The 15,273-nt window shown below is 47.5% G+C and overlaps 1 protein-coding gene across 11 annotated transcripts; it reads right to left on the reverse strand.

The window, feature by feature from the left end:
- Positions 1-8: 8 nt before the first annotated feature.
- Positions 9-12,163, reverse strand: IL17RE (interleukin 17 receptor E). Of its 11 annotated transcripts, none has more exons than XM_079122338.1 (16): positions 11,609-12,159; positions 11,257-11,272; positions 10,480-10,602; positions 9,223-9,320; positions 8,825-8,920; positions 8,589-8,728; positions 7,415-7,483; positions 6,410-6,476; positions 5,170-5,345; positions 5,033-5,080; positions 4,904-4,949; positions 4,620-4,774; positions 2,893-2,961; positions 2,331-2,382; positions 2,156-2,254; positions 9-1,751 (listed from the first exon to the last, which is right to left on the reverse strand). In XM_079122338.1, the coding sequence occupies exons 1-16, from the start codon at positions 11,901-11,903 to the stop codon at positions 1,123-1,125; spliced, it is 2,178 nt and encodes a 725-aa protein (XP_078978464.1). In that variant the 5' UTR covers positions 11,904-12,159; the 3' UTR covers positions 9-1,122. The 11 variants fall into 11 exon arrangements, with proteins under 11 accessions (XP_078978464.1, XP_078978465.1, XP_078978461.1 ...); XM_079122339.1 differs by having other exon boundaries at positions 8,825-8,984; positions 11,609-11,856; XM_079122335.1 differs by lacking the exon at positions 11,257-11,272 and having other exon boundaries at positions 8,825-8,984; positions 11,609-12,157.
- Between the last annotated feature and the right edge of the window lie 3,110 nt (positions 12,164-15,273).

Genomic DNA, 15,273 nt, shown 5'->3' on the forward strand with positions numbered 1-15,273 from the left:
GCCTGGGACTAGGATGGTGGCCTCTCCTTCTCCTCCTCTACAGCTGACACCTGACTGGGAGGGGCCCCCAGGAGGACAGTGCAGTATCACGGCTGAATAAGGGAGTTCCTACTCATCCTGAGAGTCCCTAAGGAGGAGGCTCCAACTGAATCCATCCCAGGGCTGGGCAATCCTGGGGCATTTCCACTTCCCATGTGAACCTGAGATCCTAGGGCCAATGGGTTTCCTCTTAGGGATACCTCAGGTCCCTTTTCACACACTTTCCTGACTCTCATTGTCCCTTTGTGGGACAGGAGCTCTAAAGGGTACCAGAAAGTGGGTAGTCTAGGCTCAAGTGTAGTATGGGGGAAGGAAACCAGGACCCAGAGCCAGGCAGAGGTCCTGCCTGTGCTACTGCCATGGCTGGTCACATGAGGATGAATACACCACCTAGCAGAGCCTCTGTTTCTCCTCTCTCCTCTTGAAAGAATCACCGTGAGGATCCAGGAGATTGCCTGGTTCTCCTTTGACTTTCCCAGGCACTTCTTGTGAGAATGTGTGGTCCACAGTGTGGGTGTGAATGTGGAAGATTTGGACTCACAAACTGAAACAGAACCACCCCCCTGCAGGCTCCCACTGAGTCACGCTCGAGAAGCACATTGTATTCCTTTATCTATAATGTTCACCTTTATTCATCTTTCCGGATCTCAGTCTCCTGCTCTACCTTTAGCCTTGTCACCCAGGGCCAAAGCTACTTTTCCTTGGTCAAGAGTCCTCCTCTTTCTCCCTCTAGGCAGGGCTTGGGTCTAAAAAAAGGAAGATCCCCCGCCCCCAAGGGGTTTTTGTCCCAACCCCCTGAAGGACGGACAGCTCCTGCCTCCAACACCCTTGCCCCATCCTCTCCAGCCTAGACTGCAGCCCATGCTCTCTTTCTGGATCTTTAGGGAGCACGATGGCCTCTCTCCATCAGAACATGAGTCTTGAGTTCTCAGTTAAAGGGCGCTTCCCCTAGAGCTTGTAAGATGCAGGCAAGTCTGAAAAGAAAACTCGACCCGCCTGAGGCCCAGGCTGGGCCTCCTGGGTTAGAAGTCTTTTCTCTCAATAGTTCTCAGGAGGTCCCCTAAGGAGTTCAGGTCCAAAGGCTCATTCTGAGGTTCCAGCCAGCGCCCCTACAGACTGTGGCCATAAACAACCGGGACTGGAGTGGAAACCCGAGGAACCTTGGCGGGCGAGTTTGGCGGCCTCACGTTCTAGTTGGCGGCACAGCTTGAGACGGCCACGCAAGCACTGCTGAGTTCCTAAGTGGTCCCAGCTGGTGGCTTGCGTGGACGGCCGCGCACCTAGCGCCCGCAGCAGCCGCGGCAGGTCTCGGAGCAGGCGGTAGCGTGGCAGGGCGCGCAAAGGCTGGGGGATGTCACCTTTGGCGCAGAGGCGACTGAAGTAAGCGAGCATCAGCAGCTGCCGTGGAACAGCGCGTAGCAGGGCGCTCAGGGATGCGGCGCCAGGATCCAGGCCATGGGCGGGGCCAGGGCCCCCGCAGCTCCACAGTAGCAGCACTGTGCCCCGTTCCCGCGCCACACGCGCCTGCGCCGCCCAGAGCCATGGCAGTGGGCCCACGCGCGCCACGTGTGTCCCCTCCCACAGGTCCACGATCACGTCGTGCCCGCCGCCCAGCGCTGTCCGCAGCAGTTCGGCCAAAGCTCCCACTAGGCGCCGCTGAGCTTCTGAGTCCGCTGCATGCAGGAGCAACACCGGCTGCGCTCGGCTCCGGCCTGAGGGCGGGAGTAACACCCGAATAGAGTGGAGCAGAGACAACCTGGCCCTCTCCTTCCCAGCCTTTCGGCTACGCGGTAGGGTGCCCCTGCCGTCCCTTATCTGTGCTGGAGAGTCAGTACCCAGGGCAGCCCGGGCCCTTAGAGTGCTTGTGGGATAATTATAGGTGTCCCTTCGGGAGCACGCAATACCTGGCAAGAGCCGTGCAGACTAGATTTTCGCCCCGCTGGCCTCTGACCCACTGTCTTGGTACAGAGACAACCGACTTTCCTCTGCCGTAACCATTCCTGCCCACAAGGAGGCCTGAGAGGTGCAGAGGCAGGGAAGGAGGGGGACAGGAGGAAACAACTAACCTAGCAGCAGGGCATGTCTGAAGCCTCTGGTTACCCCAAGGTGAGCTCACCTGGCAGTAGGCGCCGGCAGGTGAAGACCAGAACAACGCCCAGTAGGGTGGTGAGACCCAGCAGTGCCAGGGTCAAGAGCCCCAGGCGTCTGTGAGAGACTGAGTCAAGCAGGGTGAGGCCAAACCCAGCTCCTCAGCACCCAACCTCCCTCTTAGCTCTCTCCAAAGAACTCACCATCCGGACACAAGAGGTGCTTCCAGGCAAACTGGACATCGGACCTCCACACCTGAGGGCACAGAGCCCCCACCCTGTGAGCCACAGCATCCCTGCCTTCCATGGGGAGTTGAGTGAGGCGGTGTGGGGAGAAGGGAAGTCCCTAATAGCTAGGGGGTATCTCCAGCTCAGGCTCTGTCTGCTCCAGTTCCCAGCCTGACACAGAACAGGTCAGCGGTGGCAAACACAAGTGTGATAGGGCCAAACTCAAAAAGTAAATTCACAAAGTTGGCCAGAGCTGCAGGAAGGAGCTGGAGAGCACAGGCCAACTGAAACAATCAGATGCCGCTGAGCCCTGGGCCACTGTCACCATGCCCAAATGTGGACTAGAGCACTAGGTTTTCTAATTTTTCAGGAAAAGCTGAAATACAGCTTTAAAAAAAGATATGTAAATGGTGAGAATTCCAATTTAAAACACTATCCTGGCCAAGCCAGTTTTTCAGACTATATTTTCCATGTTTACCACCTGAGGAGCAGATGCTAGGGGACGATATGCAGACTGAGGGTAGGTAGGATGCCTTACCAGGACACAGCCCCCTGTCCTCAGGAAGGGAATGATGAGGTCCACTGCCACTGGGCCTGAGCCCTGGGTCTGTAGGAACAAACAGCAGAATGACTGTCCCCACAGAAGCAAATCTGGCCGTGTTCAGCCTCTGAATCTTGCCTATGCAGTCCTTCCCCACCCCCAAAATATTCCACCCAGCTTTACAGGACAAACGTCACTTCAGACAAGATTTCTTTGACCAGTACAGTCCCTACTGATCTTTCCGAGATTTCAGCTTCTGCAGTTAAGATGTCACAAACACACATCTTCTGAGTACCACTCTGGGTCAAGCCCTGGGAAAGGTGGTCACAGACAGGTAGGTCTCTGTCCTCCAACAGCTTACAAACCAGGGAGGCTAATTCTATGTGCTCCCTTTATTTTTCCACCCTCCCACCCAGGAGAGGAAGTAATGTTATAAAGAATGTGAGTTGTGGAGTCAGGAGACCTACATTCAGGCTTAATTATTGTCATTTTAATTCTAGCTGTGTGATTTTTGCATGGAAATTATTACCTCTTCTCCCTGGCCTCAGTTTCTTCATATGTATGCAGGGAGCAATATCTTTATTTTAATGGATTGAGAGCACCAAAAGGGAATATGCATATGAATGCTCTTTTAAAAAATTAAAGTATATATTCATTTATTGGTAGTAGCTATGAACTTCGGAAGGGTGGAGATTCTTACATATTTTTCTTGTATCTCCCAGGGCTTAATACAAAGTGAGCACTGAGGTGCTCAATAAACACATGTTGAATTAGACAGAACTGATTGCTATCTGTCCACAGGTGGGACATGGCTCCCCCTGTGTTCTGCGAAATAGTTAGGGGGTTAACCAGTCTCTATCCTTCCAGAGTATCCTCTATGCTTTAACCCAGTGCCTCACACCTGTCTCAGACCCAACTCTTCAGTCAATTTGTGAGCAGATAGTGATACAGTGATTCTCAAATCATGTCTGAACTCAAGGAAGGTAGTCTTTTCCCAGCTTGCAGAACTACATGAGTCAATAGGTTTAGGTCTCACTTTTAGGTTACCCTATATAATTTGATCTTAAATCCTATGTGTTTACTACCACCTGTCTGCTTGAGAATCCCTATATAATGCAAAACAAATAAATAAGCTGCAAGTGAACATTTAAGAAAGAACTGGAACAAGCTAGTCATACATAGCTTGGTGCTGTGGTTTTGTGGGTGTGTTGGATTGTGGTTTTTATATCATACACAGAAGAGAGTCTGTTAGTCAAACTGTTCTTAGTCCACATAATAGCATTAAATCTCTTTATGGTTTTGTACAGAGAGTACTTCAGCTTCTAGAGACTTTTTGAGAGACTCAGAGAACTTCTGCACAGAGACCCTGAAGAAACAGGAGAGTGGGTAGAGGACAGCTGTGTTCAGGAATGACATCAATATAAAATGTGGCAGCAGTTCAGGTGGACTAGAGAATAGCTGGATGTGGAAGGGTCAGCCCCTTGTCTCTATTATCTCACTCAGTTCAGGAACTGAAAGGTTTAGAAACTGCCCCTTTGAGGACCCACTTACTGACAGAGGACCAGCTAAAGAAAGGCTGATCAGTAAATAAATTAACCAGATAGAAGTAAGGGTTTTGCTTGGCTCCACCCACCCAGGGTCTGTCTCATCAAGGTGGCACATAGATGTGGGGGCCATGCTCTAAGCAACAGGACCTACTGGGGTCAGCCCTGGCTAGGCCATACCTGGCTGACACTGTACACAGGGGGAATCAAGGTGTCCAGCCTCAAGCCTGGGTAGCTCCAGGCAGCACTGAAGGTGGCCTGCGTCCTCGAAGAGAAGTGAAGGACCAGCTGATGGGCCTGGATGTCCATGCTCACATTCCAGGATGTGAGAGACCCTGTTTGTGGAAGGTGATCAGGGCTGGGCTATGGTGAACAGGGAAGTCAGTGCTGGACTAGGGTTTGTTCAGTCACAGTTGAGTAAGGGGGAAATATGGGGAGGGGATTCTGAGGTCAATGTGACTCACCACTCTGGTGGGGGCATTCAACATGGCTGCTGTTTTCAAAGGAGAACTGAGAAACACAAAAATGGCAAATCAGCAAGCTCCAGGCATCACCCACTCTCTCTTCCCTTCCCCTGTTGCCTGTGGTTGTACCTTGAAGCAGAGCTGGGGGTGCAAGTCCACCTTCTCTAAAATATACCACTGCAGGAGAGAGAAGAATCAGTCAGGAAGAAGGTCTCTGGGTCCCAACCCTGCTCACCTCAGTCCTGGGGAAGACGGTCTGTCCTTACTCCCTCTGATTCTTGAGCAGTGGCATTAGGGAGGTCTTCACAGGGGCCATGCCAGTCCTGCCTCTGGCAGAGGGAGGCCTCCAGCTTCAGTGGGCAGCGGAGTGTCAGGGCCATTACCATCTGATTGCTCTGGCTGTAGTCAGTAAAGTGCACTGATTTCCAGAAGTCTGAGCCATCTGGCAGGTGGCAGGGTCAAAGAGTAAGACCTCAGTCCTGCTCTAGGCTCATCTTGCCACCCCCAACCCAAGAGCTCCAAGAGATGATGTGGAAGTGCCCAGCATGGTTCCTGGCATGAACAGGTAGGTACTCAGTGGGTGAGCATCCCTCTGAGTCTCTTTGATTACCTTTCTATCCTTTTATTACCCTTCTTTCCATCCTGGGCCCCATTCCAGCCAGCCCCTTGCTACACTCCATGCTGGAAATCTTCTTAGGCTCCTCTCAGGACCTGGGATGCCTTCTCCCATCTCTACTTTCTAAATCCTGCCCATTTTCTGAGCCCAGCTTAGGTCCCAGGTCCTCTGAGGGAACATCTCTGCTCACAACAGCCTTCCTGGGCTTGTCCCTTTCCTGAGGTTATGTCCCAAAGCCTGGCCCTTAATTATTAAAACTCTGCTCTGCATGTGTTGTGTGTGGGCTGCTTGGTGCCACCAATTGTGTCAGTGTCCTGTCTCTCCTGGAGGACAATGTGCATGCAGCACTTTAGATGTCATGGACCACTTTCACATGTGATATTTAATTTAAGACTCACAATTTGAAAATGAAACAGCACAAGTTCCATGATTTTATATATTATAACAATAAGGCCCAAAGGAGAATAAGTGGCAGAGCTGAGGGGTGAACCCAGGTTTCTGGCCCTTCCTCTTAGAACACCACATCCTGGGTCTCTCATCTTTCTGACTTTTTCATAGTCCTACGATGCTCAGTACCCTCAGGTTTATTGGCAGGCTGATGGGCAGACATGACAGCCCTTTTCTCACTGACTCCAGGGCAAGTGCCTGCATGTCTTCTGGGGGCTTCCTCCTACACAGGTAGTGTGTGTGTATTTTTTTCTCTTCTTTTCTTTTCTCTTCTTTTCTTTTCTCTTTCTTTCTTTCTTTCTTTCTTTCTTTCTTTCTTTCTTTCTTTCTTTCTTTCTTTCTCTCTCTCTCTCTCTCTCTCTCTCTCTCTCTCTCTCTCTCTCTGTGCATAAGAGAGACAGAGAGAGAGTGTGTGTACCACAGCACATACAAACAGCACTCACAGGCTTCAGGCTGGCTCTGGAAGGGACATTTTTTGCGCCTCACAGTGTCCTCTTGCAGGTAGGATGCCTGGGGCGACAGGGGAGAAAGCAGAGTCAGGGGAGTGGCATTCCTTGCATCACTCAGACCTAAAACTCATTCTGGTTCTACCTACTGTGATACAAGCAAGCTACCTGAGCTGGCAGGGCACTCAGGAAGGGAGGCAGGCTGGGATGTGGGCCGGGATGGGGAAGAACTCCAGAGCATAAGAGAGAGATCGGCAGGAGAGGAGCTAATACCTCTTCTCTTCTCCCTAGGGAGAATTAGCCCCAGCAAGAAGGAAATCACAAGGCCTACCTTCTTCAACTTTCACCTGCCCTGGCCTCCACCTCAGTCATTCCCAAGGTGCCCAGTGCTCTTTGTTGCCCTAACTCTGAACTGCCTGAGTGCCCAACTGTGGTTCAACATGGCAGTTGCTCATTGCTCCAGGTCTCTGCCTGTGTCTGCTGTCTGGTCTCCTCAATGAAACTCCCCTGCCTTTTTTGTCTAGTCCAAACAAGGTTTGGTACTAGGCACCTCAGACTTATATAGAAAGGTGAAGGACTATAATGGAGAGGTAGAGGGGACAAGAATTTTGGGGCAAATGGAACCTTAACTCCCCAGAACACACAGTGTTTTCTCTACAGGCTGAGCTAGCTGTAGACAGGGAACGCTGGATCTGGGTAAGGCTGAGGTTGGAATTACCCTAAGAAGGTCCTGTCTTCAACAGGACCTTGGACCACATATGGCTCACAGCCACACTGGTATCAGTCTTCCTAACTAACTTCCTATGCATCTTGGTAACACCCAATCTTTTTTTTTTTTTTTCCAAAAGTGCTATGGATGGAAACCAGGGCCTCACATATATTGGGCAGTTCTCTACCACTGAGCCACATCTCCAGCCCCATCCAGTTCTTTTAAAATCTGACTTACTAGAGATATGCTTGACCAAGGAGCTACCGATAACCCACATATTTTCCTCTGCTCACCTCCATACACAGACAGGGCAGAAGAAATTCATAAGGCAAGTCTGCAGTGTGGCCCCCAGGAATGATTATCTGTTGATGAAACAGCAAAGGGTCAGAAGAGACACCCAAAAAAGAGCAGGGAAACATGGACAAGGGCAAGGAACCTAGGACATTGACCGACACACCCTATTTTTCTCTTTTTCACTTTTTTCTTACACTGAAAAATTTCCTTTCACAGGGTTTCTCCTCTGTGGCCATTTGTTCTAGGTGTTCTACATGGAGTGAAGGGGTAGGAGACAGGAAAAGGAATATGGATTTATGGAGCTCCAACTGTATGCCAGGCAGGGGATTAGTAGCATTAACTAAATTAATACATACTAATATCAGAGTGAAGTTGTGAGTTATCATCACCATTGAATAAAGGAAGAAAGCTGAGGACTTCTGGGGTACAGCATCAGTCTGCAAATTAGTGTCATCTGTGGCAACTGGAGGTGGAGGTGAGATGTTAGGGCCAGGGCAGGGAGTTTGGGGGATATCTCATTCCCTGAGGGGCAGAACAAAGGATAAGAGAAGGGAGGGTATCAAGACATATGTCACCACTCTGTTCCCCCTGACAAGAACCTCTTATGGGAACTGAAAAGGCCTCTAATGCAACCTGAATCATACTGAAGGTCTTATTGGGGGTACAAAATATACTAATTTCTCTGCTCATCATTCATGGTTTCTCCAGGACTCTGCCTTTCCCTCTTTTTCCTCTCCTCCCAAGTAACAGGACCCCTGCTTTTCCTCTCTAGTTCAAAGAAGGCTTAATGCTAGACACCTCACCTTATAAGGAGGTCTTAGACAATGACCTCACTCCCCACTCTCCCCATGTGCTCCAGTACTGAGTGTTCTGGCTTCTTTCTTTCTTGTTTGATTTATTTATTTATTTATTTATTTATTTATTTATTTATTTATTTATTTTTCATGCTGGGAATGGAACCCAGAGCCTAATACATACTAGGAAGGAGCTCTTCCATTGAGCTACATCCCCAGGCCTTTTTAAAATTTTATTTTGAGTCAGAGTCTCAATTGCCCAGGCTGGCCTTAAACTTGCAATCCTCTTGCCTCAGCCTCCCAAGTAACTAGCACTACAGATATGTGCCACTGTGCCCAGTATGATCTGGTTGTTTTACAGAGGGATGACACTCCAAACCTGTGCATCAAAGGGACTGCTTAGCTCTTCACACTCCAGTGCCCACTGGTGACAAAGACGCATGCTGACCTCTGGGCCCGGAGGAATGGTGACCCGAATAACCCGTGCCTCAGGCAGAAAATCAAAGGAGAATTCAGGTCCTGAGGAGAGGTAGGTACTCAGTGGCCCTGTCACTTGGGCTTAGCAGGGTAGCACTACACAGCTAACACAAACTCCTGTTGTTTCCCCAGGCCTACCTTCATTCCTTTGTGAACCTGGTCTGGGAAGACTGTCCACTACTTCTGGATCTGAATGTTGGGTCCTTTTGGAGCGCAGCCCCTTTTGAGAAAGGTCTGGGGAGGGGATGGAAGTGTGATGGTCCTTCTCAAACAGGGTACAGCTACCTAGCAACTTCCTCTGTAAGCAGAGAACAAGGTTGGCCTTAGGCCAGGAATTAGGAAATCTGGCTTCTATTTGTGCCTCTGGAACCTGAGGAACCACAGTCAAGTTGAACAACTTCTTTTGGCCTTTGTTTCCCTTACTGTGTAATCTCCACATTTTCAACCTCCTTCATGTGGCTGGGGAACAAAATGAGAGACTAAGAAGCAAAGAGCTGTGGGGTACATGGCAGAGCTAGAAATGGCAGAGAGAGTACCTGAGAAGATGCTGGCATCCTGTGCCTCTGAGAGAACTTGAACTTGTAAGACTTTTTGGATTTCTGCAGCAGAAGGTGGAACCAGGCCCTCTGAAGGCCTGTATAGGGGAGGAGGACATATTAATATCCAGGCTTCATTGCCTCTCCCCTACCTGAAGATGTGGCCCAATGTTGGGTAATAATATATTTATATAAATATAATATAATATATTTATATAAATATGTAATATATATAATATGTATACTTAAATATATGTATATTTATATATTCATATAAATATATAAATTAATAAAATGGCTTATTATAAAGGCTAGGATATACCCCATCGGTAGAGCACAAAATATTTTGTGGTACTGGGGATTTAACCCAGGCATGTTCTACCACTGGGTTATATCCCCAGCCTTTTAAATTTTTATTTTTAGACAGGGTCTTGGTAAATTGCCAAGGATGACCTCAAACTTGCAACCCTCCTGCATCAGCCTCCTGAGGTGCAGGGATTACAGGTGTGTGCCATTACTCCCAGATAGTAAGTAATTTTAAATCAAGGAGGATAATGGTGCCAAGCTTCTTTAATCCTCACAATTATGAGGCAATGAAGAGTTGATTTAAGTAGAGAAAAAGTGATACATATATATAATCAGAAGTATTCACTATAGCTTTATTTCTTTTTCTTTCTTTTCTTTTTTTCTTTTGTACTGGGAAATGGAATTCAGAGGTACTTTACCATTGAATTACATCCCTAGCCCTTTTTATTTTTTGTTCTGAGATAGGGTCTTACAAAGTTGCCCAGAATGACCTTGAAATTGTAATATTTCTGCCTCAGCCTCCAGAATCACTGGTATTGCAGGCATGAGCCACCATGCTTGGATCAAAGGTAGCATTATTTCTAATAGTGAAAACTTAGAAACTGCTCATTCTTAAGCAGTATATGAATATTTAGTAAGTACCAGGCAAGGCAATGAAAATATAGTTGAATAAGAAAGATGAATCCTACCTTAAAAATAGAAAGTAATAACTGTCAAGTTAATATAAACCCCCAAATTTTAAGAACTGGTTGAAAAGATTAACACCTCCACAGAGTCATACAGATACACCTGTGGATATCAGTGAAGGTGTGATATCTGAGGATGTTCTAAGTCTCTGTTGAGGTTGACAACTGTTCGACCACTGACAGGTCCTGTTTGCTTTAGCCTAAATAGCCCCTCCCCCCCAAAAAAGGTCCCAAATTCACACCTCCTTTGGGTTGTTTCTCATACCTGAGGGCTCTGACACCAGATGCAGGCACAAACAGCAGGGCCAGTGCCAGACCTGCACATGCCAAGGCTTTGTGGAGAGGAGGGGAACCAACTTGCAATGACAGGGAATAGACACAGAACTTCCTATACAAGATGGAAAGGAAAGGAAACGACAGGGTTTAAAAAGGTCCCTCCTCCTTCAGACCAATTGGATTTGATTTTATTATTATTTTTAACCAGATGGATTTGATGCTGAGCTGACACTTACATCCTGGACATGTGACTGTGGGCAAGTTATGAGACCTCCCTAACTGTCTGACTCTTCATTCATAAAGTGGGACTGTTGTAAGGATCAAGAAGATAATATGTGGGGAAATGCCTGCCAAAGTAGAATTTCCATAAAATATGAAGTATTGCTTTTGTATTACTGATAGGAGTGAAGGACTGGTTAAGGGGAAGAACTGACATTCATGGAGTGCCAGGAGATGTATCCATGTTCATCACTTAATTCTCCCCACAGGACAGAAGCAACACTGTCTCCACAATACAATCAGTTTTCTACCACTACTATATAGTTCAAAATCTGGAGAGTCAGAGGAGTAAAAGTTCACTGCCTGAGGCCATTCATGGAGTTTGGGATAAACTGCAGTCCAAATCCAGGGTGTCCTGCACTTCTGCATTGATACAATGCTACTTCCCAGGCTGGGAACCAACAACTACAATAGAGGGCTCACTGGGGATCTAGAACAAAAGGGAGTGTAAGGAAGAGGCACTAGTGGGGCAGGAAATGAGACTCACCAGGAAAACTCCTGTCCTGAAGGCACAGGGCCCAGCAGCAAAAAGAAGAAGAGAGGTATTAATAGAAGACATTCCCTTTAAGAAGCTTTCTCTCTGGGCTCTTTGACTGGAACTATCCAGTTCTTAGGCCCACTGCTAACAGCCCATCCACCCTGACTCTTTTCTTCCCAGTTCCACCCTGTCCAGGCCCTCAGTGCACCAGGACCTTGGCAGTTCCTTCCAGACTGTATAGAGGACACATTGTGATATCGACAAGAACTCAAAAACTCAGGAGTAGGAACTTCCAGGTAGAGAAGTGGGGAGCTTTATGCCTGTGCCAGGCAGGTGTCCCCACCTGGCATTGGCACCTTACCATGGAAGAGGCCAGTAGACAGCGGGTAATCCAGTGTGGCAGGTGGGGGCAGCCAATCCCAGAAGAGGCAGAGAGGCAGAGCAGCAGTACCAGAGTTGCTCGTCTGGGGCTCCCCATGGGCTTCTGTGGGATCAGGGAACCCAGAACATGGCTTTGTGGCCTGAAGGCAGGCAGCAGGGCCTTGCTGTGCAGCAGCGGGAGTACCGGTACCAGCAGGAGCCCTCGCCTTATCCTGCCCAGGCCCCGCCCTGCCCCAAAGCTCCTCCTTGATCCTAACCAGCAGGCTAGGCCACATTCCTTTTCCAAGCAAAGGGACTGAGGGTTACTTGTTCCCTAGAAAACCTTTTGCCCCTATCTGAAACATAAAGGGGCACTTGCAGTGACAGAGAAATAACAGGAAAGGGGACAGTACCAAGATGGGAGATGGCGCACCCATTTCTTAACCCCTCCTACTTCTAAACACCCTGCAGATCTGACCCATCCATTAACATGATTTTGAACTTGGGTCTCCCATAGAGGACATAAGCTTCATCCCCTCACCTAGAGAATTAACAAAGCCATTAAGCACTACTCTACACTGGGTGCTGAAAATACATAGGTGACTGGCCAACCATTTTAAAGTTTAGCAAAAGAGAAAAAGAAAAAAGCGCTGTAGGATGCACGGAAATCTTACATGCCCCCATGCATACCCTGGTTCCCCACCTGGCTAACTTTCTCTACCTATTAGCTCTTTTGGGCAAAGGGTTCCATGCCAAAGGGTTCTCTAGCATCCAGGACCCACTAATCAGTACAGCCTGCTAAGGAAGCCCCAGAGCTCATAGATGAGCCCTGGAGTAGAGGGAGTGGGCCCCACACACTGACCTGGTTTCCTGTGGTTTCCGGTGCAGGAAAAGGCTGACAAGGCTCCAGTCTTTGTGGGGACCCTCCCCATCATCCCACAGCTTCCTCCCCCTCATGGAGTACTTGAGCTGCTTCAGCCCTCACGTTGGTGACACCCACAGTAGAAGGAAAGTCTGGGGCATACTAAGTAGTCTAAGCACTTTGAGTTTTTTTTTTTAAATTTTTTTTTTTTTTTTTTTTTTTAGTTGTAGATGGGACACGTACTTTTATTTACTTTTATGTGGTGCTGAAGATCAAACCCAGTGTCTCACACGTGTTAGGCAAGTTCTCCACCACAGAGCCACAACTCCAGCTCCTTGAGATTGTTTTTTGTCCCTCTGCAACTTCATTCTAACAACCCTTCAGTATCTAATCAAAGCCTTCTTCTTTTTCCTTTTTTAGCTGTACTAGGGATTGAACCCAGGGATGCTCTACCATTGAGCTTCAATCCCCAGCCCTTTCTATTAAATTAAATTAAATTAATTAATTAATTTATTTATTTATTTAATTTTTGGGGTACCAGGAATTGAACTCAGAGGCATTCAACCACGGTGCCACATCCCCAGCCCTATTTTGTATTTTATTTAGAGACAGAGTCTCACTGAATTGCTTAGCGCCTTGCTTTTGCTGAGGCTGGCTTTGAACTTTTGATCCTCCTGCTTCAGCCTCCGGAGTCACTGGGATTATAGGCATGTGCCATCACACCTGGCTCGCTCTATTTCATTTTGATACTGTCTCACTAGGTCTCCCAGGCCTGGCCTGGAATTTGCAACCCTCCTGCCTCAGTCTCTCACGAAGTTGGGATTACACGTGTCCACTACCCACCTGGCTCTGAGGTGACCTACATTTGGCCATTTCTATTCCTAAATGTTCAGGTGCACCATCTGAAGGTCACATCCTACCATTATCCTAAAAATATCCTCTAGCTTTTGAGTTCATTAAAAGATAAAAATTCTTACTCTGTTTCTCCAATGCCTAGTTGTGAATGTCTTAAAATAGGTGCTTTGTAGTTGAATAAATGTAAACAGATATATTTCATCTAACTAGTTTATCTGTTTTATACTTCACAAAGCATTTTCATATCTGATCCAAGCACTTTGTGAGACAGATAAGTGAGGATTATTGTTTTCATTTCATAAAGAGAGAAATAAGGAAGCAGAAGGGAGAGTGATTTGGTCGAGGTCAAAGTCTGTAGCCCAGGGAGCTCCACTTCTGCTAGGCCTTCGCAACTCAATGTTCTTTCTAGCATCCTGTGGTTCCTTTCCCACTGCCCCATCCTCTTCTTCTCTTTGAACTGAGGATCTGCCTGATACAGTGCTGTTTTTTGGCCTTGGAGCTCATCTGTGCAACAAATTAGTAAGATTTGAAGAGAGAAAAAGGTGGTGTGGCCATATCAAGAATGCATTAGGGAGCCTTCCCTCCAACTCTACCTCACAGTGGTTTCCTTCTATATAAATAATTGAGTTTTCTAAAGCTGGGGCATCAAGTGAGAAGCTTGGCTCTATTCTAGAACACTCGTCCTTCTAGATCTCTGAATTCTGATTCCAATCTCAAAGTGAAAATATTTGGTTAATTGCTCTCTGACCCTGGTTAAAGTATGGTTGGAGAAGCAGAAAAGAAATAAATGGAGATGTGAACAAATGAAGACATGAGGGAAGTGAAGGGAAAGGGAATAGAGGGAAATGTTAAGGAGGAGGAAGGAAAGGGAGGGGGGAAAGAAAAGGAGCATGTAGAAAAGGAATGAAGATGAAGAAAGAGGGAAAAAGAAAAAGTAAGTCTAATTTTGTTTTCCTGGTTTTAGTGTGGAGCCAGTTCCAAAAATAATTGAAGTAAAAAAGCATATATGTGAATTCCAGCACATCCTGGGGAAAAGCAGGGGATGAGATCAATACTTGCTAAACTCCTATGATCACACTCTGCGTCAAGCACTTTGCTCACTTTATCTCATTTTATTAGCACGACAACTCCTGAGGTCAGCCTTTTGACCTGATTATACTGACTGGGAAACACTCAGGGAGATTTAGTTGACTTGCTCCAACACACAACTGAGCACTGGAGAGCTGGAACTCATCACCCTGTCTTCCTGTTTTTGTTTTTGTTTTTTTTTTTTTTCTGCCAGAACACCCTGCTCAGGGAGATCAGAAGGTTTCTGGATCCTGTTGTCCACAGAAGGTACTAGATTTAGCAGTGTGGGGGCTGGGGTTGTGGCTCAGTGGTATAGCGTTCGCCTAGCATGCGTGAGGCCCTGGGTTCTATCCTCAGCACCACATAAAAATAAAGGTATTGTGTACCACCTACAACTAAAACAAAATATTTTTTTAAAGAAGATTTAGCAGTGTGATATAGTTGGCAGGATAAACAATGAAGAGAAAAATTGGAATGGCTGGAAGAATAAAGGAAAGTGGGCATGATGACAGTTGATTGATCAGCAGTCCCTCCCTTGTAGGAGGGAGGGGACTGGCAAGTGTCAACAAGGGAGGAGTAAGTAACTGGGTGGCTGGAATAAGAAGTGGCCAACTAAAATGAAGGCAACAAGGGTGTGGTTTAGGACCTCAGCCCAGAGGACTTATGCTCCCTGAGGGTGACTGAGCCTTATCCCACCTATAGTTTGTGTCTGAATGAGCTGACCAAGACCTCATGGTCTAATAACTTTCACTAGGGGATCACAGGCCTTTGCACATGCCCAGGTAGAGTACCTGTGGGGACCTCTGGCAGCTCTTGTTTTTTGGTCCTAGTCTTGCCCATGAAGGGACTCTGGACAGACCATGGCGCAGCAGCTCCAGGAT

The sequence above is a fragment of the Sciurus vulgaris genome (assembly GCF_902686455.1).
Source record: "Sciurus vulgaris genome assembly, chromosome: 19".
Lineage (NCBI taxonomy): Eukaryota > Metazoa > Chordata > Mammalia > Rodentia > Sciuridae > Sciurus > Sciurus vulgaris.

Coding starts and splice junctions, on each gene's coding strand:
- IL17RE (XM_079122335.1), bottom strand. CDS start 11,903: ATGTGGCCTAGCCTGCTGGTTAGGATCAAGGAGGAGCTTTGGGGCAGG. Junction 5,346..6,409: donor CCAGAGCCAGCCTGAAGCCT/GTGAGTGCTGTT, acceptor GCCACCTGCCAG/ATGGCTCAGACTTCTGGAAA. Junction 2,255..2,330: donor GCACCTCTTGTGTCCGGATG/GTGAGTTCTTTG, acceptor TGCTTGACTCAG/TCTCTCACAGACGCCTGGGG.